The sequence below is a fragment of the Amblyomma americanum genome, chromosome 10 (assembly GCF_052857255.1).
Source record: "Amblyomma americanum isolate KBUSLIRL-KWMA chromosome 10, ASM5285725v1, whole genome shotgun sequence".
Taxonomy (NCBI): Eukaryota; Metazoa; Arthropoda; class Arachnida; order Ixodida; family Ixodidae; genus Amblyomma; species Amblyomma americanum.
In genome coordinates this window covers 4,229,844-4,256,486 of record NC_135506.1, presented here as the reverse complement: position 1 = coordinate 4,256,486, position 26,643 = coordinate 4,229,844, and the positions used below count along the sequence as shown (strand labels likewise).

The 26,643-nt window shown below is 52.3% G+C and overlaps 1 protein-coding gene across 8 annotated transcripts in view; it reads right to left on the bottom strand.

The window, feature by feature from the left end:
• Nucleotides 1-26,643, bottom strand: part of shot (dystonin-like protein short stop) — a 209,469-nt gene that overhangs the window by 133,939 nt on the left and 48,887 nt on the right. The window contains exon 1 of one of the 8 annotated variants that reach the window (XM_077639203.1): nucleotides 24,917-25,308. The exons of the other annotated variants lie outside the window; for them this stretch is intronic. Coding sequence (XP_077495329.1) covers nucleotides 24,917-24,992 — 76 coding nt within the window. The 5' untranslated portion in view covers nucleotides 24,993-25,308. Of the gene's footprint in view, nucleotides 1-24,916; nucleotides 25,309-26,643 lie in introns of those variants that run through there. 8 annotated transcript variants of the gene reach the window in all.

The following is a 26,643-nucleotide window of genomic DNA, read 5'->3' as shown; positions in this document are numbered from 1 at the left end:
TGATCATAATTTATAAGTAGGGCCCTTCGTATTCGGGTTTTATTTTTCCGGGATTCGAAGGGGTAGAGGGGGGGGGGGGGGGGAGGCAATATTGGGCGATTTTTGTCGAGCTCAAATTCGGGTGAAAACCGGGGTTCTTCGGGAAAAAAAAATACCGTAGTTTGATGTTTTGTGGGGTCATGTTTTTCTCATTTATTTCATAAGCAAGATGAAAATCGCGAGCTCCACTAAACAAATTGTTTACCAATTAGAATTTTCTTGTCCCAATATAGTACACAATATTCCTCCGCCTAAGCAAGACGGGCCTGCCTATATCTGTAACGTGAAAAAAAATATTCAACATCAGCGCAACATTTTAAACGTGCGCAAGGTCCTTCGATCAGGGCGTCGTTCGTTAGCGTAGGTAGGGCTTAATACAATGACTTCTATAAAACGTCTGGTCGGCAGCCGTGTTTTGACCTCTCGCTTCTAAATGCACCTCGTCGAACTTATCCTGAAATTCCTCCGCCGCATGAAAACGACGGCGAAAGAGGTTCCCCAGTCGACGGAAAACATCTCCGCGAGCTGGAAAGCCAACATCGTCAAGAAGGCCTATTTTCGGGTAGAAATCTGGTTTTACCCGATTTGTAAGAAATACGTGCGGGGTGCAAGAACCGGGTAAAATCAGGGTTCGCCCGAAAAACGAAGGACCCTACTCATAAGGGACCCGCGCGCGGAAACAGAACAGAACAAAAAATGCCGAATTGCCTACGCTGTAATACGCACGCAGTCCGCGAAACTCGACGCGAGGTCGCCTGGCGCACATATTGAAGCTCACGGAGCACGCGGTACACAGTCGGGCACGCAAGGCAACGAAGGCGTGCAGACACAACAGCACGGGAACCCAGACGCACGCGTTATACAGCAGCGCCATCACACCGCGACGGCCAAAGGGCGCATTTACAGCGGGGGGATCGGTCCAGTGCTGGTGCTTTCGTTTCACACGGTGCGTCATATCGTCAGCCTTTCTGGTGCGACATGCGCAGATCGATCGCTGTAAGGATCGCGCCTGTTGAGCGAACGGCATAGCGAAACAAAAAAAAAAAACTGACCGCACGTATTATTACCCTTATGGTAATGCGAATGCCGGGGTGCTGTGCGAAATGCCGACGTCAGGTCGGAGTGTTCAGTAACTTTGGCTACGCGTGCTGGACGTCTGTTCGCGCTCCTGTAATGCAATCACATTAAGCTCTGCGAATGCCTCGTGACGTCACTGTGTTAGGACTAATCACTCCGGCCAATCAGCGTGGCGCGTTGTCAGACGTCACGCGCGGCGTCGCTTCGTTCAGACCAATCAGCGCGAAGCTTTGTTCCTGATGCGTTACGCAGCGGCAGTGACGCCGTATAAACGGGAAAAACCTGCCCATAACAGCATACACAAAACATGTCTTCCCAGTTGGCTGCGCAATATAAACACCGGCGCGACATATTTGGTGGTAACGATTTACTGCGGCATTTCGACCTTAAACTTTTCCCCTGGACCACACGCGCTTCGCTTGGTGAGGCCCGCAGCTAGATCAGCCCGGAACTCCGAACACATTCCAGGCCTGTGAAACACACCCGCACTTCTAGATGAAAAAGAAAAGAATCTCCGAAACCTTTCGCCTCCGATTTTATCTCAACACAAAAGCCAAGCTGCGACATCCCGGCGCGTTATGCTGCGGCGACCTTATCCCACATGCTACATAACAAGCCGCAGCACGGGCGATAACTCATATCCACGTGCCAGGCCATGCCACGCAATGACTACGCACACCGCGGCAATTAGCGGTGCACTTGGACCTACACGCCGCAGTGCACGCAAAGAAGCCCTGCTACGTCTCTACCCACACCCCTCGCACCATTCGCTTCGGAAGCGGAGGGAGCAAAATGCCGCCGCGATACGCTGTTCCGCCTTCGCCGCCTCGCTTCGGCTCATTCCGCGGAGGACACGCTCGCCCGAGCACGATCTCCGTCGACTAACGGTGGAGCCGCGCTGTGCTGCCAGCGTGACGAGACCCGGTGTACGCGGCCGCCTAAATTGAGCCGCCCCTACAATGGCGTCTGTTTACACTCGGCGAGTCTGCGACGCGCACGCGTGTGGACACGATATCTCGAGATAGCGGATCGGCAGTGCCGAAGACGAGCACGCCTTGCCGCTTCACAAACGTGTTAGTTTTCTCGCCATCGGATCAGGAGACGCAAGGGTCGATTGTTTCTGACGCTTATATACCGCGCAATGTATGCCTCCGTCAAGCAGCGTTGACGCGTTTGTCACCGCGCTTGACACTCAGGCCGATAAGGGAGGTGCCAAGTCTGGAAATACCTGACCGCGTGTGTGCGCTTCCGTCCGTGCCTTCCGGTGATATGAAAAGCGGGGTGCGCGACGGTGGCGGACCGGCGGATACACCGCACACGCTACTGCTGCTGTGCAAGCAAGGTCGCGGGCTCGATTCCCGGAGGCCGCGGCCCACCGCTCACGCAAAGCCCAGCTCGGCAGCCCACAAATGTTATCGAACACGGCAAAAAAACTCCTCGCTTAGTAAGCGATACCGCCAGGAAGTTAGCGCTACGGGCCCTCCAGAATCTTGACGCCTATAGCGACCGGTAGGATTGGGTTCAGGAGTGCAAAAAATAAAAAGACGCGATTAAATACCGCGGTCGTGGATGAAAGGTCAGAGGGGTATACGTCGCAATGAGTACATCTTGTATTGAAACCATCCTGTCAGGTTCTTATTTGGAGACTAAAAAGTCAGTAAGTCAGGGGACAGTCTCAAATGCCCATTCCGCACCTGAAGGAACAAGCACTCGCCGAGGTGTGCCCATTCGACGACGCAGTCTATGCCGATTTTTTCTCTCTACACTAGGAGTAACAATGCCAATAACGAACCGGAAACTGCGTACGTACACCCTAACACGAATACGCCTGTGTGGGAGTAAAAAGAGGGAGTAAGCAGTCCTCTAGTCCATACCCTTCTCATAAAAGGGACTGCGCTAAAGGACAGCTTACTCCCTTCTTACCCCTGCCTGTTCGGAGTTCGGCCACACAGCGAGTGCATCGGATCGGGGTGTCTCCGGCCAAGACTGCCGCCACAGGGCAAAACGGAAGCCGTGTACGCGCGGCGCTACGGAGTGCCGTGCGCCCCCCCCCCCCCCCCCCCTCCCCCCACCATTTGGCGGCCGCTAAATACAATCATCGAGCGTCGTCCTTCTCCGTCTCGGGGTATGTAACGGCACTGAGGCGACAGTGGGCGTATACGTTCGCGACGCCCCCCTCTTGAAAGCGTCTGCCGCATTTAATGGCCGACACATATCGAACCTACGTTGTTTTTTCTTCTTCTCCGGGCACCTGCGAGTTTGTGTTGTTGCGTGGAGTACAGGAGGTAAAAGAAACGTCGTCAGACACCGGAACCAGGCGAGAAAAACATAAAATGTTCTCTCCGCACTGCTTTGACTGCACACTTCCTATGCACGCGTGGCATCAAACAAACAATAATCACACACTTGTCGTGCTCAAACATAAAGACTGCAAGTACAGCAGGATACAACTTATGAAGTTGGCAACGTGGCCCGCGGGTTCCTGGATTACTCCGTTACGGTTCTAGTTAACTATTCTGCTAACCAATCGTCACAGTAAACGAAAATAAAATATATTTTAATTTTTCAGTCTATTTATTAAACAGGCTAGAAGCATCGAAATTCTCGCATGGGTAATTTCGACTCGTGATTACCTTTTTTCTTTACGGGACTGCTTCCTGTTCAACGGACTATGCGGCAAACGTTAGATGGCGCTGCCTTGCTCCACGGCGTAGGAAAATGACGTTCGCACTTCGACATCGCGTTATCAAGTTTTGACGAGCATTCCCTCGTCTCGGATGAATGCGGGCGGAACTTCTCTGCAAGTTCAAAGGACCCTACACACCTAATTTGTTAGGAAATACATACTGTAGTTCCCCACGGGGCATTCGCCTACGACCGTTTAATAATTTACAACTGAATTACTTCGTCATGCTATTTCCGTTTCAACAACGGAACGATGCTTGCGACGTGTCGGCAGTGTTGAGGTGACTTAAGGCATGAAAAGAAGGACTGCAATAGAACCGCAGATACGTCACTTGTAGCCGTTCCAGCTGCTGAAGCAGGCTGGGTTAAGCATTGTATAGTAAATTAAAAGTACGCATCAGCGCTTATATTGCAGTGTTTTTTTTTTTTCATGGCGTGACCTAAGCCCTCCATACACGTCACAGCCATCGTTCGATGATTGAAGCCGAAATTGAAACACCATCAATAAAGAAATTCAACCATAAATCATTCAGCGGTCGTAAAATACCACGCGGTGTTCCATGTATCCCGATCTCTAATGCCTCATTTGAGAGAAGAAAAAAAAAGCCAAGCAAAAATAGCTTTAATTCTATGGTCCATTAAGTTCTGTCTATCCCAACATTGAGTCGTTTAATTCTTTTCCTCTGCACGGGCACTTTGTAGCATAAAAAGAAGAAAGGAGTTCTGCAGCGATCGCCGACGAGTTCGCCACAGCCGTGCGGGTTTCAAAGCAGCGCTGCACCAGCCAGCCCGCACAGAGAGAGGACGGGGCCAACGTGTGGGCCACGAGTGGCGCCGAGTCCTCTCGTGCGGGCGACAGCTGCGCTCGCCTTGTTTGAAAAGAAACAGGCGACGAATGGGCGGAGGGGGGGGGACCGAATGCGAGCAGCCTGCGTCGCCTACTTTCGCCGCATGCTTCATGCACACAGGAGGGAGACATCGCCACCGGAGATCCGTCCCCCCACCCGCGGAACATGTGCGACCGATGGACCGCGGCGGACAGCGGGGGTGCGTGAATTACACGCGGTGCGATCTTCTCACTTCCCGTAATCGCACGTGCAGAGTGGGGGGCCGACAGGGGGGGTATATTTGGACAAGGACCGTTGGCAACGGACGAGCGTGGGCTGCTTCCTGAGAAACACGTGTCGCCCGCAGTTATAACGCCATTTCCGGAAAGGGAGCTCCCCGAAGGCAAGACGGAACTCCGCTTCACTCCACCCCACGCTCCGCAGCTGCATCGAGTCTGTGCCCCCCCCCCAGCGGGTTCAGGATTAAGCAAGCTCAGACTGTACGCAATGGGCCACCGTGAGGGCAACACAACGCTTGCAGCGGCTCCCGGAAATCGTTCGGTATTGAAGGAAACAAAAGGCACGGAGCGGCTGGAGGGAAAAAGTAAGCAGAAAAATTGGCGGTGGTTTAGCCCTGGTTAAACCTGGTGTGACGCGATAGCTACAGCTGGCCGAGTGGAACTTGGTCACGTCACACACCACGTGATCAGCCACGGCGCCGGCAGCTGCTCCGCAGCCACGCTGAAGGCTCGAAATGCTACCGTAATCGCTACAAAAACCGCGAGGTCCGTAACTACCAGTTAGCCAGGGCCGCATTCCCTGTCACTAGTCGGCGCGTCAACCTGCAGGCTGCTTCAGCGTCTGCCAATCGAAAGGGTGACACCAACGCGTGGAAACAGTCTACGGTCACCGACACGTATCGATAACGAGGTCACAAGCGCCACAACGTTTTCCCAACACGCATCTGGCTGTAAAAGTAGTAATCGCGAGCATCGTCACCATCATCAGCCCGCATGGATAGATGAATATCCTTGACATCTCCTATAAATCAGGGAGGTGGCAAGCGCCACCTAGTAAATTAGTCGCTGTTTCATCTATTTCACAAATTTCCTTTTCTACTTCGAACCCTATGGTTCCCTCTGAGTTGTTTTCTAGGGTCTAAGCTATATTATATTTCCATTCAAGTGAATGTTCGCGCATTTTCTTTATTCTGCTTTTGTGGCAATACTACTACTCTGGTTTTACACTGCTCGTCTCCACTGCTGATGCGTTAAGTTTCGCATTCCCTGCAGCAGGGCGAAAGCGGCCCCTCCCCACGACGACGTCCGATCGCTGTAAAGATCAGGGACTGCAAACGCCCAGCGCAAGGACGACGAAACGATGGCTTACACCGCGGCACTCCTCTCTGCGACGCAGAGGCGCAGCGAAGGGTCGTGACCCCGCGGGTCAGAGCCGTTTGCACGACTGCGCGCTTCGGGACTTCCCGACCTCACCCCTCGGGCGGCTTGCTACGCCGCGTCGGCGACTGGAGCAGCAGCCGCGCGTTAAGCAACCGAGCGAAAGCGAGACAGGGGAAACCGGCTCCCGGGTTTCCTCGACCGCTCGTTGAAACTAACTCCCTCTGACAGGAGGATATGCGACGGCGCGTCGCGTCCAGACACGTTCATCACGTCGCCGACGAGCGCAGGAACAAGTGCCGCAAGAAAACACAGCTCGCCCAGCGCGCGTGTACGCGTGCTGTCTGTGTAAAAAGCCTCCTCGCATCATTTGTGAACGCAGTCTCAATCGCTGCTGCGTTGCCGAGTTTAAGAGGCCTTGCACTTGAATTGGCGCTGCAGGGTCGCGCTTGAGAGAGGCGTGCGGCGCAGACAACAACAACGCGGGACGATCTAACGCTCAACAGAAGCTGAGAGGACGCGTCCGAGGTGGACAAATAACTCACTCAAAATTTATATCGCAAGTACTTCTTTCTAGGCCAGCGCGTCGAGGGTACGTCTGCTAACAGAGAAGGCCCCGAATCAACGCCCCAACTCGACAACACTCGGCCAGCTGCGAGTTATAGCGTATTACAATCGGTGATCCGGAGCAGCTCACCGAATCCGCTATGGAGCAAGGTATCCGTCGCGGTGCAATGAGAAATCCGGATCTGAATCCAAACCGCCCATTCAAACACGGGCTTCGCGGAGCAAGAAAACCTGATTCGGAATGGCCGATTGTGGCACAACGTTCAATTACCTCTCGGCATCCTCTTATTTCCTACAAACAGTTTTCGCGCAGATTGTTCAGTTCACCGACCTTGGGTGAAATATACGCTTCATTCGGAAAGGTTCGACATCACGGAGAACGGAGCTACACAGTGCAGATGGAACAAGACATAGTTCCTGCTAGCAATGACGGGCATCTGCTCCGGATTAATCCCGTATACGAAAATAACCGCACAAGGGCGCGTTCCTCGATAGAGTACGCTTGGGACCAATTAAATAACAACTATTCTTCTCATTAGTGACTATGTTGGTTTTATGCTTCAAGCAGTTGACCGCCCTCCCATTCCTCCCCGCCACCTTGTCGGAAAAAGAGGAAAGACGGGGGGGGGGGGGGGGGGGGTAACTGTAGCGCAACCTAGACACGGACAGGCTGGGCACGCAAACAGCGCTAGGGAGGAGAGGCCAATGTAGTAGGGCTAAAAGAATAACAATTGGAGCAGAACTCTTAGTAGCCAGGGTTACTCGCTAGAAGTAGTTTGTTGGACCACACCGCTGGACGTTTTACTTGTCCAAGTCTGCGGCCGCAACTGCGCATGCGCGCAGCTTTTTCTTCCCAGACGTCCGCATTTGTCCGCAGCGGTACGTGAAACGCGGTAGCGGAGCCGCGGATCGAATCTCGGCGTGCGTCCTTGGGTCGAACAGCGAGACGACTTAAACCATTAGCGTAAACACAAAGGGGCCCCGTTGCGACACACACACCGCATCGCCGACAGCTGTAAGGCATAATCAGGGTCACGGTCGCGCGCCTACACACTCCGTTCCAAATGGACCATTCTTGTTACTAGGAGGCCGGTTTCTCCCTCTTTTACGAATCCGGCACTGCGATGAAAGTTAAGTTAGGCGAGGAAGTCGATTCCACGCAGACAACAGACGAGCGTCTCTCGTCCCGCCGGTTGTCGCCGTGCGCCTTGTCTGGGCGCCGGATCTCGTATATCTCCAGTGACACGCACAACAACCGGCCCAAATAGACGCTGTTAAGAACAACTGCCGGTCTGTGTGTGTACGCGTGTCGACACTGAGGACAAATCGCTCTAATCGTACGCATCCTGTCATTCCAATTGTTGAGCACCGCGCATGCACACGCTGGTAATCGGCGCCGCTGTTCCGTGGGCTCTGCGACATTGTCGGTACACAGATATACAGACCTTCTCTCGATCTCGGTATCTCGAGGAGTCGCGCTTTTAACTTACACGACTCTATCGGAAAGCTTAGGGATAAAATAACTTCTACGACGGACCCAGACTACTCGCGCCATTACCTCGGGCGCTCTGCGCACTATTTAGTCGGGTACTGATCCTCCACCAAACATCCGCTAATGACGGTGTTTTTTTGTTCGACGTGCGGGCGCCACTCCGACTAAGGTGTCGCCAGCATCGCTACGAGAGTGACTCCTCGTCGGATTCGGCTGGCTTTTTTCCAGTCTTACTGGCTTCCACTGGATTCGGTCGGGCTTAGGAGTAGAGAAGTCCAACTTGCGTCGACAAGCGCGAAAGACATTTCGGTGGATTATTTTAGAGGCCCGTAAACTGTGCGATGTCAGTGCACGTTAAAGAGCCCCAGGTGGTCGAAATTTCCGGAGCCCTTCACTACGGCGTCCCTCATAGCCTGAGTCGCTTTGGAACGCTAAACCCCCATACACCATAGACCAATATTTCTCTTTACAGCATCTTCAAGAATCAGATGGCTATTTTCCTATTCGGCTGTATCGGTATGCGAGGGGAGGGGTGTCAAACCCTTGCAGAAATTTCTTTAGAAAGTCTATAGACAGTCCACAGACTTGTCAATAATTTTTATAGACTCTCTATAGACAAACCCCAGAGAACAGGCTATAGGCAATACAAATCGTGCAGACAGTCTATAGGCAATCTATAGATTTATAGCCATACACTTTCAGTAGACTTTTCTCTATAGACAGTCTATAGAGTATGAATAGACAAAAAGAAATATCTATAGGAAGGCAACACAGTCTACAAGAAGTCTATAGACTGTCTATAGAGCATTTTTATAAGGGAATATTGCCGCATCCTCAACGTTGGTGCGGCCACTTCGGGCCACGCATCGAGTGATCCCGTGCAAAACAGCATTCGAAGTTCACGAAATGCCAGGTGCTCCTCCGGACGACCGGCGCCGATCGGGCGAACGGCGGCTCGCGACGCGACCTTGATTCCGGAAAAGCGTCGCTCACGTGCTGTTACAAAAGCGGCAACAGCCGACGCTCTTCTCTCCGGGGCCGCTTTCACCCTCCCAGGAGGAAGCGTCCGCTCCGGTCCATTAATCACGCCCCCCCCTGGTGCCAGCGAGCATGCAGCGCCAATGCGCGATTCCCGCCTGCCGAGGTGAAACGTCGAGCGATGCCAACGCAATCGCGTGCAGGGGCTTGCAGACAGGTTACGGTATACATACACCACGGGTGGGTATGTGAAACTGCGGCAGACCTTTGCTGCACACACGCCATCTACAGCTGAGAGAAAACACAGGGTGAAAAATTGTGATTCCGAAAGCAGACAGACCTATCTCAGAATGCAACGGCCAACTTCAGAGCGACCAAATATTTGCTGCCCTGAATCACGCATTCATCTAAGAACGGAAACCACTCCAGGCCGCGCAGAACGAAGGCCTCACCCGGCACACTCCTACTTGCCCTTGTTGCGAGGTGCGGATTAGGTGAAGGTTAAAAATGGGTCCTCATTTGTACTAGATCACAAAAAAGAATACAAGAGGGCCCCTGGAAACTCGAAGAGCTGCTCTCTTCCCCTGCCGGTCCGAGAGAGAAACCCCCGTAGCCCGTTGCCGGTCGCGTTTCCGGAAGCCGTGACCACGTGACCAAGCCACGGGTTCCAAGAAACAAGCGTCCTTGGTGGCATAAAAAAAAAACTGACCATCCAAAGTACCAGAGTAAGGGGGCAGACCGACCCTCATAAGCACGTCAAGCGTTCAGGCAGGCCGCGTTTTCTGTTAACCAGCAGAGCACCGCGTCTGCAACGAGGCCGGCACCCCGGAGCAGGGACGGTATGCCGGTGCTCACGCGTAGCAAACTGTACAAGAGGTCGCGAGCCCACAGGTCACCTGCAACGTAACACCCCGTCTTGTTACCGCTCATTTGAGTTTCTTCCGCCGCTACGTGTTATCATATCAAGCAACTTGTCGCTGTAACCAGTGCCGATTTCTCCACACTCGTAAATTCCATCAGTTCGCGCTCATTCTCCGATAATTCGCTGCTTTCCGACCTGAGCTACTCCTGCAACCTGCCTGTGCAAAGTCGGTTTACCCACCCTTAATAATCTCTCCCGACCCGAGCGACTTGCACTCGCACCGCCTGTGCTGCCCCGGGAACTCCTGTACACACCCTCTGCGCAGCCATCAATGCGCCAACCCCTTCCGATACTTCGGCTCGTGCGCGCAACTTGCTCCACGCATGCGCGTCCAGCCCCAGCCCGCATAACGGCACCGAAGTCGTCGTCTGCTACGCACCTCCGCAATCATTACGCCCCCGCCAGCCAGGAGTTGAAACTTTGAATCTGTTCCGGCGAGTTTCCGCGGATTGCGGGCCAAAAATGCGAACAGCTGTTCGCCCACACGCTTACTACCACGCAAGGAAGCGAGGGAGATTCCCCCACTACACCTGTGCGCAGTAGAAAGAAAAAAAAAAGGCGGTCAATCACTTGGCGCCCCGAACAGGTGCGCGCCCTTCGGGTCTCTCCGCGAAAATCCCTGGAGCGCAGCCAAGTGAAATAAACGCGGCTTCCTTGTGTCTCGGCAGACGAGTGAATCGCCAAAAGCAGACTGACCTTGGAAAACGCCTTCCACTCTCTTTGTGCTGCGCAGTGCTCCGCAGAGCAGACCACCCGGTGAGGATCAGATCGAACAGGATAAAGAAGCGAATCCAGAAGGGGGCTTCCTTCTCCAGTTTCCCCAACCGGCCGCGCAGCTCCGCGGGGCGCCCCTTGGCACAGCGTCCGCGCAGCGGGCGTTATTATTACAAGTGCGTGCACGGATTATGACGCCGCATGCTCGCGTCCGAGCTTTCACACGCGCACCCTAACTTGGCCCCCTGACGGGACACCGCGGGTGACATTAAATCGCACCATGGGCCAAGACGAGTGGCTGCCAGAAGTGACTACGCAGCTGCATTCTCTGTTTACAGCGCAAACGTGCTCAGTTCCAGCATGGAAGTAAACGTTTTGAAACGACTCGAAACGCGGAAAGGAGCGATATGAATTTGGCTTTTTTTTTACATAGCGCCCAGAAGCCTGCGAAACTCGTCGGAGCGTTTTCTTGCAGCGTCCTTTTTTTTTTCGATGGAAAATAAAGAGTAGATTTCTTAATCGACTGGACGATCGATCGATCGATTGATTGATTGATTGATTGGTTGATTGATTGTAACACCTGGTCTACCGAAGGCTATTTTTTTTTTCGTGACAATGACATCCCAAAAGTAAGCCGAAACACATCGCCATCAATTTTCGCCTAAATGTGTCCGCGGCAGCAAAAGTTCGCCGCCCTTAATTTTATTTTAAATTAGGCCGGAAAAAACTGCCTTTAACGCGCCAGCAAGAAAAAAAAAGAATTCAGGCCCGCACGGCTTTCCAGGCGAGCACAGTGCCCCTAGAACACCGTCACCGTTGAGGAATATGCTTGCCCACGAGTTTGATCTGAGTGCATTAACCTCCCGCCGGCATGCAGGCAGTCAACCCGGGATCAGGGCTGCTCGAAACGCGCCTTGTAAGGCAATCGAGTAGTCTGAAAACGCATACTATCATTCAAGATTTTGGAAAGGAAGCTTCGGAAAACGACACACATCGATATCTCCCATTCGACGATCCCGATCGATGCTGGAACAGAGCAAATATTCTAGTTGTCTTGCGCCTACACTGCTGGACAACTAATGGCACACCCGCTGAACCGAATGCGGTGCCTCGCCTAGTAGATTTTAGTGGCTTTTTTGTCCGTTTTGCACCATTCCTACGTTTTTTAACTTTGAATCCCAGTCAGCTTCTCCGCATTCCAGGCAGTTTTCATGTCCTAAGCTATATGTGATTTCTGCGCGAACGCGCTGCAGTACGCCCTCTTGCGGGAGGCGAGGGCGCCTTTTACCACGCCTCCTTCGAAGAAAAGTCCGCTGAAAAGGTACGTACTCAACACTCGTCCAGCGATTTTATTACAGGAATCTCATATATAACTGGTCTATAGACTTTTTATAGACTCTACCGCCTTCCTATAGATATTTTTTGCCTATTCAGTCTATACACAAAAGTCAACTAAAAGTGTATGGCCATAAATCTAAAGATTGCCTATAGACTGTCATATTATTTGTATTGCCTATAGACTCTTCTCTAAGGCTTGTCTATAGAGATTACATAGACTTTATAGAAGTCTATGGACAGTCTAAAGACTTTCTAAAGAAATTTTTGTAAGGGATATCTCCGCCTGCGGAGTGACGGATATTGCAGAAAGGTCAACCTTTTAGAATGGCACCGCACGGCTCCTGCTGCTGCCTCGTCAAGCAAGCACCGAGTGCATGCTGCAAGTCAAACCGAGCGCGACTGCATACGCCCACCACGGTTACTCATCGACTTCGTCATTTGGCCGATGAGCGCGAGGTCTCGGGTTCGATTCACAGTCGCGGAGAGGGCGGCTCAGGTGGTGCTAACTTACCCGTAGCCCCCCCCCCCCCCCCCCCCCCCCCTGCTACGGCATGCCTCACAGCCTACGCAGCTGCCCCTGGCACGTGCAGACCGGCTGATTACAGTAACTAAGAAGTATAAGTAGACTGGAAACGTTTTATTCGCAAAACGCTACCACGCGTGTACCGTGATGCACACTACAACATCACTAGCCTAGGATGCACTTCAATGCACACTGCTGCGATGCTCAGTACGGCGTTCGCGCAGTGCGCTTCGATAACAGCGCTAAGATGACCTACAAAAATACTTCAACGCACGGCGATACCGGGCAGTGCAGATGCAGACTCTGCTCGACACACCCCCTCTCGACATGCTACGCAAGAAATTTTTTCGCCCAGATCTTTCCCTTTCTTTCTTTTACGCCGCGAAAAAACGTTCGAGTGCTCGCACGCAGCTCATCGCTGCAGATAGCAGCCGCCCTTAATTCCAAAGGCCGAGAGCCGGAGTCCGGGTGAGACGGAAACAATGGGTTCGCCCGAACGCACCGACACGTGGCCCGAACCGCGGCACGGGGTTCGGCTTCCGCAGCGGTAAGAAAGCTCCTCGGTGCGCCGAAAGCGGAACACACTGCGCCAAAGTTGCAGGTCTGAGACGCATCTGCTCTTGACTGGGCCAAGTGTAACACTGTGCCCGAAGTATATGCACGACCGCAATCGCGTCACTTTCAACGTAACTCGGGGCAAATTGCGCTCTCACTCTGCCCACTGTTTCCGCAGTTCCTTTCCTGGAATCGTTTCTTCACTGCATATTACGCACCAAGAAACTATTTTCAGCGGTCATGCTAACAGTCCGTTCAAGATAGCAGACGCTGCACCGTCTGCTTGGGTCAGGCGCGACGGCCGGTACCACATACCCTGAAAACGCCCGCTAACAAGCCCGGAGCCTTCCGCTGCGGTGTGCCTCAAAGCGTGCGAGGTAGTTTTCGCGCGCTAAAATATTACATTTGCTACAGGAAACCGACAAAGAGCACCATGGAGCGAGTGTGACATCCTTCCAAAAAAAAAAAAGAAAAGAGAGCCCCCCTCCCCATTCGACAACCGGAGCTGCGCATTTACGCCGCCGTTCACATGCCGCGGCGGCGGCCCGTCCACAACTGCTACTGCTGCCTCTTAATTCCCACTGCGGCCGCTGCCAAGTGTGCACCTCGCACAAACCACGACTAACCGCGGGCGAGGCAGAAAAAGAGGAGGAGCACCGCACAAACAACCAAGCTATAAGGGCGTCCCTCCGCTTAAGATACCATCAAGGAAACTTCCATCGAAAGAGGCGCCCCATGGGGAACCGCGTAATAGTCTCTGCACAAGGCGAGACCCATCACGCAAGACTACACGCACTGTCCGCTCGGAATTATTACCAAGGTAGATATACTGGTAGCGAAGGCTCCATAGACGCCCATTGGTCCATAAAATGGCGGCTCATGGGCACTCCAGCGCCCCCTGGATTTTGGGGGGCAAACTACGCAAACGTGACGTAGAATGACGTCACATATACGTATGCTTTTGGCGCGAATTATAAAGCGGTCTTTCTGTAGAAACCGCGTTTTCGAGCCCGTATCTCTCGAAGGTTGCTGCCTTTCAGCGCGCCCCAACCTTTGCCAGTCAAATGTGCTCGAGTTCCTGCTAGTTATGGCCTTGTTAATGTGCAATTGGGAACGCAATGAAAGTGACTGGTAAAGGAGGGGCAGCATAGAAAGGCAGCAACACTTCCAGACACTGGCGAAGCATGCATGATTCGTAGTGCAAATACTGGTGCTAGTACTTTTGAGAGCTTTTGAGTACAGCAAGGTATGATGCACAAAACACTGGCTCAAGTGCACAGTTCGCAATAGAGTGCACGGCAAGTATGGTTTTCATAGTTTCATATTCATTGTTTATTGCAGCAACCAAACAAATACAGTCACAAAGCACACCCTTGGCACACAAACAAAAAATACATGTCACAGGCAGCACAAGCAGTATTGTTTAAGTTGGCTAATCATCTCAATAGTCACAGTGCAGATAGGAAAAAGCCCTGAAGTGCCACGAACGTTGTCAGGAAATTGAAAAGTATAGAAAACAATGCTACGACAGCTTCAATTGAAGCAAACATAACATGACATAAGTAGGCGCATCAACACAGACCATAGAGCACACTGGGATTATTCTTCACATTTAATTTCTTCAGCTGAAAGAATATAGCAGGTGCGTTTACATCTGCAAGGCAATGTTAAAGCCAGCTTTAGCACCCTCAAACGTGCTCAACGTAGGAGCAAATACCATACATTGAGCCGGCGTACCATCTCCAGAGTACTTCTAGTCGTTAGCCGGATCAATTTGAAGTAATTTTACGTCAACAAAAGTACACATGAAGTACAGCGTACAGTGAAGTGCAAGGACATTCGCGGGGCAGTAAAGCATGTAATCAGTGTACTGTACGCTACAATATAGCCAGATAAAAGTCCAGCCCGGTGTGAAGTTCACGTTGGTGATAGTCAGCTGCATGAAACTCACTATAAATTAGAAAAATGTGGGCCTCTTTCGCACAACCTCAGCACTGAAAGTGTGTGCCCTGCAGTGTAGTACATAAATATCCCCGAAAACATGAAGCCAAGTACGCACGAACGGGTTACAGCCATGAAACACGAGCGAACAGCCCGACGAAACCATATCGAAGCTATCGCGCATACCTAGAGCAGACGACACACCTGTGAAAGTCCAGCGGGAATTGGTGTAGCGTGACACCAATGGTACTATCCACGCTGTCGCAGTGTACCACGGAGCATCGTTTCTTCACATGCCGCAAGCTCATCTTGAAATGAAGCGCTAAGCGCTTCAAAAGAAGAGCGCGAAGCGTGCAAAGACGGAAAAAGACTTCGCACTGTCCCCACGCCGAAGGAAACGACAAAACCGAGAAAACTGCCGCAGCGGTGCAGCGGGGTGCAAATCTTACCGAACGGTGACAAACAAGCGACGTGCAAGGACGACGAAAACTTCGCAAAAGGAGCATTTTGAGACCGGCGAGCTAAATTTATACGCTTTACCAGGCGCGCCATCGCAGACAGCTGGCGATAAGAAATCGCCACTGTGGCCGGGTTAGCCGGGTATCGAAACAAGGCCTGCAAAGACGCGCTGTAATGCACCGCACACTCATGAATAGGGGGCAGGTCAAGAGTGTTGCAAAAATACAAAATTTGCCAGGTTTTAATAAAATGACTTACCTCTTTCATAAAACAAGGTGCTAATATATTTTTTCTTTTTTATTGGCAGATTACATTCCAATTTTGTAGTTTTATCATTTATTTATATGAGTGTTTTGCCCCCCCATCCTCTGGTTGTGCTGCAGTCGCGCTAAACCACTTTTCGGCCCAGCCTTCGCCACCACTATAAATCCGCCTTGTTATTACTGCCACTATTAAGGCGGAAGCCTGTAATGGCTCATACTCGCGGTGTCCGTCCGTCCGTGACACTCTTCAACGCGATAAGAAAAAAAAATATTTGTGCACGATGGGATTCGAACTACCATCCTTCCGTCCCGCAGCTGAGCGTGCCAACGACTACGCTGCTTCCTGCCAACGCATAGGCAGTTCTCCTTGTCTAGGACGCTGGAGAGTGTATGCGGAAAGGCGTTGAATCGGACGGATGCCTCCCAAAGGCCCTCCAGTCTCTACAGCACTTAATCTTCTGCACTGAACATCTTAACCCTACATCAGTGACACAGGCCGCAACACCGCGCTAAAGGCTTTCGCCTTACCGCACTTGATGTCAACAAAGTGGCTCCCTGAATTTTAAATTGTTTATTATGTAACATAGCGACAATTTTTTTTTCCATTTGCGCAACAGTACCAAGACCTCGACTGATTGACCGATCTTGTTGCGGTTTTTAAAACGGATCGATTGATTGGTCGGTAGATCGATTGGTCGATCGATCGATTGGTCGGTAGATCGATTGGTCGGTAGATCGATTGGTCGGTAGATCGATTGGTCGGTAGATCGATTGGTCGATCGATCGATTGGTCGGTAGATCGATTGGTCGATCGATCGATTGGTCGATCGATCGATCGGTCGATTGATTTGCTGATTGTGATGATAGTGCTGTTTTCAAGACGGATTGATTGATTGATCTTGCTGCTGTCTTCAAAACGATTTGTTTGTTTCACTGATTGGTTGATCTTGCTGCTGTTTTCAAAACGGAACCGAGAAGCCACTTGCTTTGCCCGAAAGCTGACTTGCTTTGCCCGAAAACATCGAAATTTTTTTCCCGCACTCTTTTGTCTGTTACTGTACAGCCGTGTGCTGTACCGGGTGTTTCAGGGAAGACTTTCAGCAATTTTCAAAAATTTGGGGCAAAAATGAGGCTTTCGGGACATAGTATTACCGGTGTTGGCGGACACCAGAAAACAGTGAATCGTTTTAAGTAGTTAAGCTGGTCAACTAATTTTCATAATTAACTTTTTAACTATTACCAATTTCCCAATGAAAATCAACAAACATAAAATGAAACGAAAGTGACAAGTCCGCGCACCCTTAACCCGCCAGAGGGAAACACTACTGCAACGCGTGCACGGCTTACTTCTTCCAAGAACATGCATGCATGGTTGCAGATCCCGGACGCATCGCGACACCATGCACTTTCTAGGGCACTGGCGACGCGGAGCTAGACGTGCTTCTGCCAGCCTGCTATACTACTGCTGCCTTGCTGACCACGCGCTAGCCCTCACAGCTCCAATCGTTTCCCGCCACGGCCGCGCCCACCGTGCCTCGGAGCACCAAGACGGCTTCCTTCGCGGGGACTGACTTGTTGCGTCACAAAGTCGACGTTCACCCTCCCCGGCGCGACAAAGCGTCGCCACGTCGCGCGCTCACCGCGTTTCCTCACCGCCCGCGGATGAATGTGCGCCCTTTCTTCCGGCGCCGACAGCAGCGACGCGGGTCACCGGTGACGAACGCAGGCGACTGCGGTGCGTGGCTTCTTCCTCTGCGAGGTAGCGCGGCCTTGTTCGCACCCCCCCCCCCCCCCCCCCTTGCCGTATTTGGTGAAGTGACGCACGCGCTGACTATGTCACCGACCACGGCTTAGCAGCACCACAAGAACCCCGCGGTGCACAACTGCCGCAGACGAGGCTGCTCTACCATGCATGAGTGTGCCGTGAGTGCACTGCCCAAACGTCGATGAAGAAACAAGTCGCAAAAGCAGTAAGACCCCCAATGCTGTGGCGGGGCCAGCGATTAAACAACCTCCCCGAGACTCACGCCCAGCTTTGCGGCAAGAGAAAGAAATATAGTGCAGAACATACACGACAACTTGGAAAACGCAACAGTACTCATCAGACGAAACTAGACGCAGCAGCAGAGGTCCGAAGTGCTTCGGCTTCAGAAGTAGCTGATCAGTGTAGTATCCTCTGGACCTCCCCACGGAGAGCTCGGTTACTACAACGACGCGAATATCGCGGACGTTAAGACAGCTATATGAGCCGCAAAGCGCCGGTAATGTCGTTTGGTTCCCAGCTTAATCGTTACGCATCGCAGACGGTCCAGTGCTCTGGACAGGTCGGCTGAAATCGCGTTCGGAGGAGAACCAGTCACGCCGACAATCATGCGCGTGCAGGCACGCACTGCACAGTGAAAGGAATGAAATGTATGCTGGGTACAGAGGGAACACGGAAACCAGGCAGCAGCTGCGCGTGTTGCAGCCCCTAGCAAAGCCACCCCTTTTTATCTCGCAGAAGCTTCCATTCCTTGCGCATACTATATGGACCGGGTTTATGGAGAAAAAAAAAAAAACATCCGCTTCAGCCGTAGGTTGCTAGGTAGGGGGGAAAACACCTCACGACCAGATGGCTGGCTTGATCCGAGTCTAAGCTGTTCCGGCTGCCATGAGGACTCCTCCAATCTCACAAGGCCCGCATATGGGAGCAGAGCAATGCGCAAAGCATAACCAGCCTACCAATATAGATCCTGCAGCGATTCGATTCAGTCGAAGGGACAGCTAGCAGTCATGCAGGCATTGCGTAACCAGTGCATGCGTGGCCAGGGATAAACTTGACGGCGACCATTGCGCTCCGCAGGAAAGTTATAGAATGTCAACCAGAAAAGGTGCCAGGCAAGGTGGAACAATCTCTCCGCTGCTGTTCGCCGCGTGTTTACAATATGCGCATTCAGAGGGCTGGACTAGGCAGCGCTGAGGCTAAGGATCAACAGAGAGCACGCCGATAACCTCCGGTTGGCCGACGAGACTGCTCGGATATGTAACTCAGAGGAAGAATTGCAGTTCACGATTGACGACCCATAGGACATGGCAAAAATAACGGTGGGTCTAAAACGTCCCACGATTGCGAAGAAATCCAAATTAATGATCAACAGTCTCGGAAGGGCCCAACAGTTTTCTATACAGGCTGTAATGCATTGGAAGCGGTAAGGGAACGCGTTTATTTCTGCTAAGTCGTGGCCACAGACCCGGGACATTGTAGTGAAATAACTAAAAGAATAAGAATGAGCCGCATTTAAATTATCCCGGGTTACGAATAGCAGACATGTCAAGAGGAGAGCATACAACAGTACTCGCCCATGGGCCAGAAGCGTGGAGGATAATGTAAAGGGGTGAGCCTAAATTGGGGACAGCGCAGCGAGCTGAGCAAGGAGAATGGTACGCGTAGCATAGCAATGAAGACCAGGTGGGATCAGGCAGCCAGCAGCAGTTAATGACATCCAGCTGATCTCAACATGAGGAAGCGTAATCACGAGAGCAGATAACGGATCGTCATTTAGGGAATAGATTCCGAGAGAAGCCCAGCGCTGCACGGGGCGGCAGCGAGTCCTGTAAGCAGATGACGTTACGAAGTTTTGGGGGTAAGCCCTTATAAAAATCATCCATAGACTTCCACAGATTTCTTATAGGCTCTATTGCCTTCTTGTAGATATTTCCTTTTGTCTATTCATAGTCTATAGACTGTCTGCAGACAAATATACCAAATGTGTACGACCATAAATCTGCAGGTAGTCAATAGACTGTAAGATTTGTATCCTCTACATACTAGTCTGTATGATTTGTCTACAGTCTACAGACTATTGCATCATTTGTATATGTCTGTGGACACTCCATAGACCGACTAAACAATTTTTGTAAGGGAGGCGGCCGCAGGAGCAGGCTAACTGGAGGAATAAGGCAGAGGCCTTTTTGTCCTGCAGTTGGCGTTGTTAGGCTGACGAAGTTGAAAAAAAGATTCCAGTATCGCAACGGCATTTTTGCAGGTCTATATCCACCGGGGTCAGCGCCGACGCTACGCCGGAACAATTCGTCCAAGTGGGTAAAGGCGGCGCGATTGCGAGGAAAGGAAAGGCGCAGTAACTGTCTCCCGCTCACGGTGGACACCCAAATCTCGCCGTAGGGGACGGGACGACAGGATGGTTTATGGGAGGTTTAACGTCCCAAAGCGACTCGGGCCATGAGGGACTCTTTAACGTGCACTGGCATCGCACAGTACATGGGCCTCTAGAATTTCGCCTCCATCGAAATTCGACCGCCGCGGCCCGGATCGAGCCCGCGTCTTTCGGGTCAGCAGCCGAGCGCCATAGCCACTCAGCCACCGCGGCGGCTAACGACAGGAGAGAAAGAGAAACGGTAGTGGGCCTCCAATCGCGTGGGGTTCTTCCGGGCCACAGGACTTGAGACCGAGCGATCACCGTGAAATGTATGCGGGCACATCTGGGCACCGACACTTGACACGTCTTCACAAACGGGGCGACAGGCACGCTGCGTTCACCACTGGCCTGTGGCGGGCAGGTGCTCGCGGAAGCAGAGGGGACAGAGCACGCCCCCTGTCGACTGGCGTCGAAGCGACCACTCATTACCTCTGCCGCGAGTGAATAGGAGATGGAAAGGAGGGACGGGAAACAGAAAGAGTACAGTTGAAATATAAACGGTTAGACGCGCGTCGCAGTTGAGGCATCCAAGTCCGGTCTCCACCACCGGCTGTTTAGCAAAGAAAAATAGCGTGGCGCCACCAGCAGATCTCGGAGGCTAGGCAACACCACTATTTACTTTGAATCGGTGATCACGGAGTATTTTTCGGTCTTGACGACACGAGTTTGAATCGGGCGGCGGGAAAATTTCTAAATCCCGAGATCCGGGCAACGAATGCGTATTTCGGTAGCACACAAAATTATCGACACAGCCAGGAAACGGGCCACAGAATCATCGATTTATGCAGACAACAGTAATCACTATAAGAGCTGCAAGAGGCACATCACGCCATCCATCATCGAGTCGCTCAAGCGAGTCGATATGTATATACGACCAACGATTTCCTCAACGCCCCAATGGCTCGCATATTTGCAGGGACGAAAACAAGACAAAAAAAGCGTCGCCGTTGGTGCACCATGCATGGCGAACGAGCGCAGACGATGCGGTCCGACCGTGAATCGTGGACCCTACATCCGCAGCGTCCCAAGCTGAACTACACAGCCCGGGACACGCGGGCCATCCGTCAACGCCGCCTCGGCCGGTCGGGTTGCGTCAGGTTCCCGATGCGCATGGCCGTGTGTTCGGCCGAAGCGAGACGACTGCAGTGTGCAGCGCCCTCGACGCAACGAAACTGCATACGTGCTCATTACGCGCTATCGGCTCTAAATGCGACATGCATACACGCTTCCAGCCAGCACTGTCTGCCAACAAGCCGGATGCTACGCTGGGGAATTTCCTTTCTACCTTTTTCTTCTGCTAGTGACACGGCCGTTAGCATCGTACTTATACAAGGGAGACCAAATTTTGCGTTCAAACAAGCTTAAAAAAAATTACAGGGTTGCAGATACGTCTTTGAGAGAGAGGCACAAGCATATATTACGTGCACGAAGTTTTGTCAGGAACAAGAACTAGTTTGCCAACCTCAATCATTTACACTCCGGGTTAACTGCGGCCTACTATCGGACTGAATCAGATCTCAACCCCGTGTCAGTTACTATTATCGCACCTACCTGAACAGCGCCAGTGCGGTGGGATGGAAGAGAGATGCACTATGTTACCTAGCTTAGCTGTGCTAACGCTTCCCCAGGTGGTTCCTAGACTGCGCATTACGACGCATGCGTACGTTATAAAACCACGCTGGCCGCTCCTGAACTGCATGCCAATTACATCTGTTCTGCAGGCGTCGGCAAAATAAAGAGCCGCTCAGGGTAAGGTATGACGACAGCTTTCAAATGCCAATTTTCTTGAAAAATTACATTCCTATTTTGTTGTTTTTATAGCCCCAAATACTCACCGACCTTTTGCAAAAAATATTATGATTTTACCTCGCGCCCTTCAAAAGTGATAGGCTTAATTTGTTAGGTGCACTGTGCTAAGCGAAGGCGGGGAAAAAAAAACTACATTTGCAAAAAAAAAGAGGAAAGAAACGCTCAAGGAGAAGCTTTCAACAGGTGTGGGGCATTTTAGGGCCTTGATCTCCTGTATATACAGAATTATGCGCATATAGAAACTCGTGCACGACAACTTGAAATCTGCAGTCTTATCTTAAAATGCCGTTTCCTGATTTTCTTGTGTTCTGACAACGTGCATAAAGTAGCACTCAGTGAAAATTGTCCGCTGATGAAAATTCTTTTGCACGTTCATTTATTACACACCAAGGCATGCAATGAACGCTAAACCAGAATGGAACACATTAATTTGCAAACTATCACCCCTGGCGTGAGAGATTTGGCACTTTGCAAAGGAAGAAGTTATGTTTAAAAACTGCAAAATATTTTTTTCGAAGCTTTTTATGTGCTGATGACATTACATAGTATGGCAAATAAAAGTTGTAAAAGACATTTTATGCCAGCTAATAAACATTTTTCCATCGAGATTGGTGCCATACCTTAGGAAACCCTGTTACACTTATTCTTTTTCTTGTTGTTGTTACAGCCTAATTCAGACCAACGTGGTATTGTGATGTATTGTTTTTCATTTTATTGTATTGCATTATGTTTTATTGTATTAATTTTATTCTCAACTGTACTGGCTTTGCTCCCCCCCCCCCCCTTTCTGTAATGCCTCAATAGAGGCCTTTAAGCGTAAAATAAATATTTCGCAAAACGGAAGTTCATATGATCTGACGAACAAATTACAAAAAGTAGCACAAAAGCACAACAGCGCCGTTATTGTGCGGTAGTTGTGAGGTCATCGAAAATACACCCATTATTGGGCAACCCGCCAATAGCTCGCAGCTCAACACCATCGATACAACCGCCCTTCGGCGTAATAAATTAATCAACTCTGACTTGAGCCGATATCTATTAGTAATAATGGCCACTCTCCCAATCTGCTCTCCCCTGCGGTTCAAGAGTAGTAAAAACAAAAAAAATGGACTACGCCCACCCAGCAGCGTTATCCAGTCTTCAACGGCTTGTTCAGCTTGTTGGAAGCAATTTCTCTTTTCCCCTCATCGATCGAGGGAGTCGAGCGGCTGCAGAATAGCTAGCTGCTTCGACGGCGGCACCCCTCCCGGAAATGCGTCATGCGAGATCTACGCGAGGACTCTTTTTTTCGCCGAACGCTGATGGCAGCCAGGAGGAATACTGCATAGGCAGCACACACGTATACACGGGCGTCTACACTTGCACCAACCAGCCTCGCCGGCAAGAGTTAACGAGAGTCCAGACATCGTTGTAGGCCAAGTGCTCTCTCGATACGCGCATACACAGCGGGCTTTCCGGGTTTAGAGACTAACACTTTAGCCGCGCCGCCTAATCTGGGCCAGCCAGATCGCTATACTCACCGCCTACCCGCGATACGAGCAGAGACGGGGGAGACACTTGTCTACAGGGACGTTCGGCCGTCGAATGACAAAGTGTTCTCTCTGCGAGGGGTGTAATTGGGTTTGCTTTATATATATCCACGAGTGCCCAGTTATGTTTCCCTGTAGATAATCAGTTCCGCGAGCTGCGCTTAACTACAGTCAACAGCGAGGAAAGCCGGATGAAAAAAAAAAAAACACCCACAGAAGCGCCGCCGGTGGCTTTCCATTACTTCGAACATTCAAAAAAAAAAATGCTGAACGGTTCGATGAACTACAGCCCATTGAGACTGTCCCGGATACTTTACACGCCAGATGCACTTTACGACCACAAACAAGCGCAGGTGACAGCTCATCGGGCGCACAGGCTGTTCGGAGTTTGTCGACTCCCATTCAAAGCCGACGCGAATTCCTTCTGACGTGGTCCACGCCCTTCTCTCCGGGGAGTAACGGAATCACTGCACTACGCCAACACCTTTATATTGCTCTCTCAACGACGCAGACTCGCCCTACTTTGGCGAGTGTCCAGCGGTAAGTGCGCCGCTATCTCAGGGAAACAGTGTGCCATGGGGAAAACTGTCACAATCACCTCTTTCGAAAGATGCTGCAAAAGCTGAATACGAGGCGAGACGAGCACGTACAGCCGCATAAACCTGAGAAGGCCGGATCCTGGACTGCTCAACGGTCGCCCGATGGCATATGATCTGCGCTGAACGTAGCGGGACTAAATCGAACGCATACCGAGAGCCGCCGCCTACGAACGATGGCGAAAGTAGCCCCAACGCGTGCCTCACCCGCCCCACATACGAACGGCGACCGCACTTGTCCAACATATATATGCAGCAGTCGCGATGCGACCTCGACCGCATAGCACACCAGCCGCGTCCCCATTAGCCCATACAGCGAAGGTTTCTGCCCAATTTGGCAAAGCGCGCTCAGGTGCCCGCCTATCGTCGCGAAGCCGCTCTCAGAGCGAGAGATATGCTCAGCAATCTGTCTTCTCGCTGTTTGTTCGAAGTGAGGGCACCCGCCCGGTGATCTGTAACAAAGTCCACGAGCGACTATTCCGAAAGCGGATGCCGCTCGACCAGAAGAAGCAACAAGACGGCCTTAGAGCTCTCCCGCCACCAGTGCTCATCCCATTCGAAGAGCCCCACGAAATCAGCGATGCGTAGGCAGGGAGAGACACATTCCAACATAAGAGACGAGCAGCGAAGTGGTGGTGCCGGGAGGGGGAAGATATCGGTTCACCGATCATCCCAGGCGGCGGTGGGAGGCGGGGGGAGACGCGGAGGATCCGGCGGAATAAGTGCATACCGCTCCTCGTCGATAAGAGAGGCGCTCCGGCGGGGGGTGCGTTCGAACAAGTGAAGCTCGCGTTCATCTCCGCTCGATCCAGGGGAGCCACCCCACAGGTGGTCGGACGGATCGCGCTGAGTCCATCCTGTAACAGGGGCGTGCGTCGGCATCCGGCCGAGTAGCGTCTCGCCTTACGTGCCGAGCCTCAACAGACGCGCGGCGTCAGCAAACGCAACGGCACAACAGAAAAACGCGGGATCATCAGCCGCGACAGGCGGGGGCGACGAGTGAACTGACCTTTGAACTTGTACAGGCTCGACTCGTACTTCTGCAGGTTCGGGTCCTCGCCGGTGTCCGTCGCGCGGCCAGCCATCGCGACAGAGTGCCTGTCGCTGCGTCGACCGTCCTCCGCGCTCGGTTTCTAGGCCGGCGTGGGAGCGCCGCTCGGGCGAGTTCTGCCGTGTAAGGACAGGCACGGTGCTGGTTCCGATCGCCGCCGACGTCACACCACCACGCACACACACACACGACGCCGCTGTGAGCTCTCCCGTCGTCCGCTCCCAGTCAGCCTCCTATGCGCACGCGCCAACGCCGCCTCGCAGTTGGGGGACGCATACCGGCAGCAGCTGCCGACTACACAAGACAGCCATGTTCGTCGCCCAGCGGTGAGCAGTAAAGTAGTCACGTGTGCCGCCCGCCTCGCCACAGCAGCAGTGTGTGCGCTTATTAATCGTTCCCGATCAGCGCGACGCCTCGCGGCGTTGCGCACCGAAGGCGAAAGTGAGGCGCGTCGTCGTCGTCATCCGCGTGCCCGACCTGAGGCGTGTAACCTCCTCGACCGGCATGCAAGAAGGCAGCTCGCGGGAGCAGCTGGTTGAACCAGGCCAAACCTTTCTTTCCGCAGGAGAGAGAGAGACGCACCTTAGAGGGCAAATGCTGCCAAACGTTTCCGAGTGCCCCCCAACGCTCCCCTCCACGGAGAGAGCACCGCTTCGCGTAACCGCACAGCAGCGCACCACCGGCTTCCACGGGACCGCTGGCGCCATCTCTGTTCGCGTACAAGAACTGCAGTTGACATACCATATCGCCGCGAGCCGCATCAGTTACGGAGGTCAGTAGACAGAGTCGCCGTCTATGGACAACCACACCAGATATAGCTGCCCCCTCAACAACACATAAGCACAATGAAGCAGTTCGCCTGAAAGCCACAGAGAGCGCCACAATCGGCAAATCTCCGTGTTTCGAACCAACCACAGGATCAAAACGTGGAGGTTTAGCGGGAGTTTCGCAACTGAGGTGCGCTGCGACAGCTCTGTTAGACTGCAATAGTAGCGCGCGAAAGCGCACGACAACCGTATGCTCGTGACCCCGTCCTTGCACGCGACTACGTCCAGTCGGTGAATAGACCGCAGCGGGCGAAGGTCTCCCCGGGACCGCGGCGAACGTCAGTTCGCGGGCCACGAGGTTTACGACCTCCGGGCGGCTCGAAACTCGCCGCTCTTTTTTTCACTTTTCTTTCTCATTTCTTGTCGTACAATGACTTTGTAAGTACCGCTCCGAGGAGAACGCGGCGGCGGCTGGTCCGCGCGTCGCTTGCACAAAACGGCTCCCAAAGCGGCGGGGGAAAAAAAAAAAACAACACCTGCACATGCGACGAGGTCGCGTTTCGGTCGCAAGCACGTGTGGTCGCAAGCGAGGAATGCGCGCTTTCGAGCGTTTCCTCAGGCTCCAACTCGACTGCATCGCCGTTGCAATGTGCTGTCAGGCCTAGATGTGTGTTTTGTTCAACAGATGGCGGCGGTCAACCGCTGCACTTTACAGTGCACTCTATATTGCACATTAAACAATCATCAGCACTCTGGTGACCTAAAGAGGTCAGTTTCAGTAGTGAACAATCGAAAACAGCTAAACATACAAGGTGATAGCGCATTGTCTTATCTGTGGGGGATGCGCATTCTATCGGCGGGCGGTGAATAAAATCCTCTCGCTCATTATTTGTCGAACGGAAACGAACTGCGCCAGTT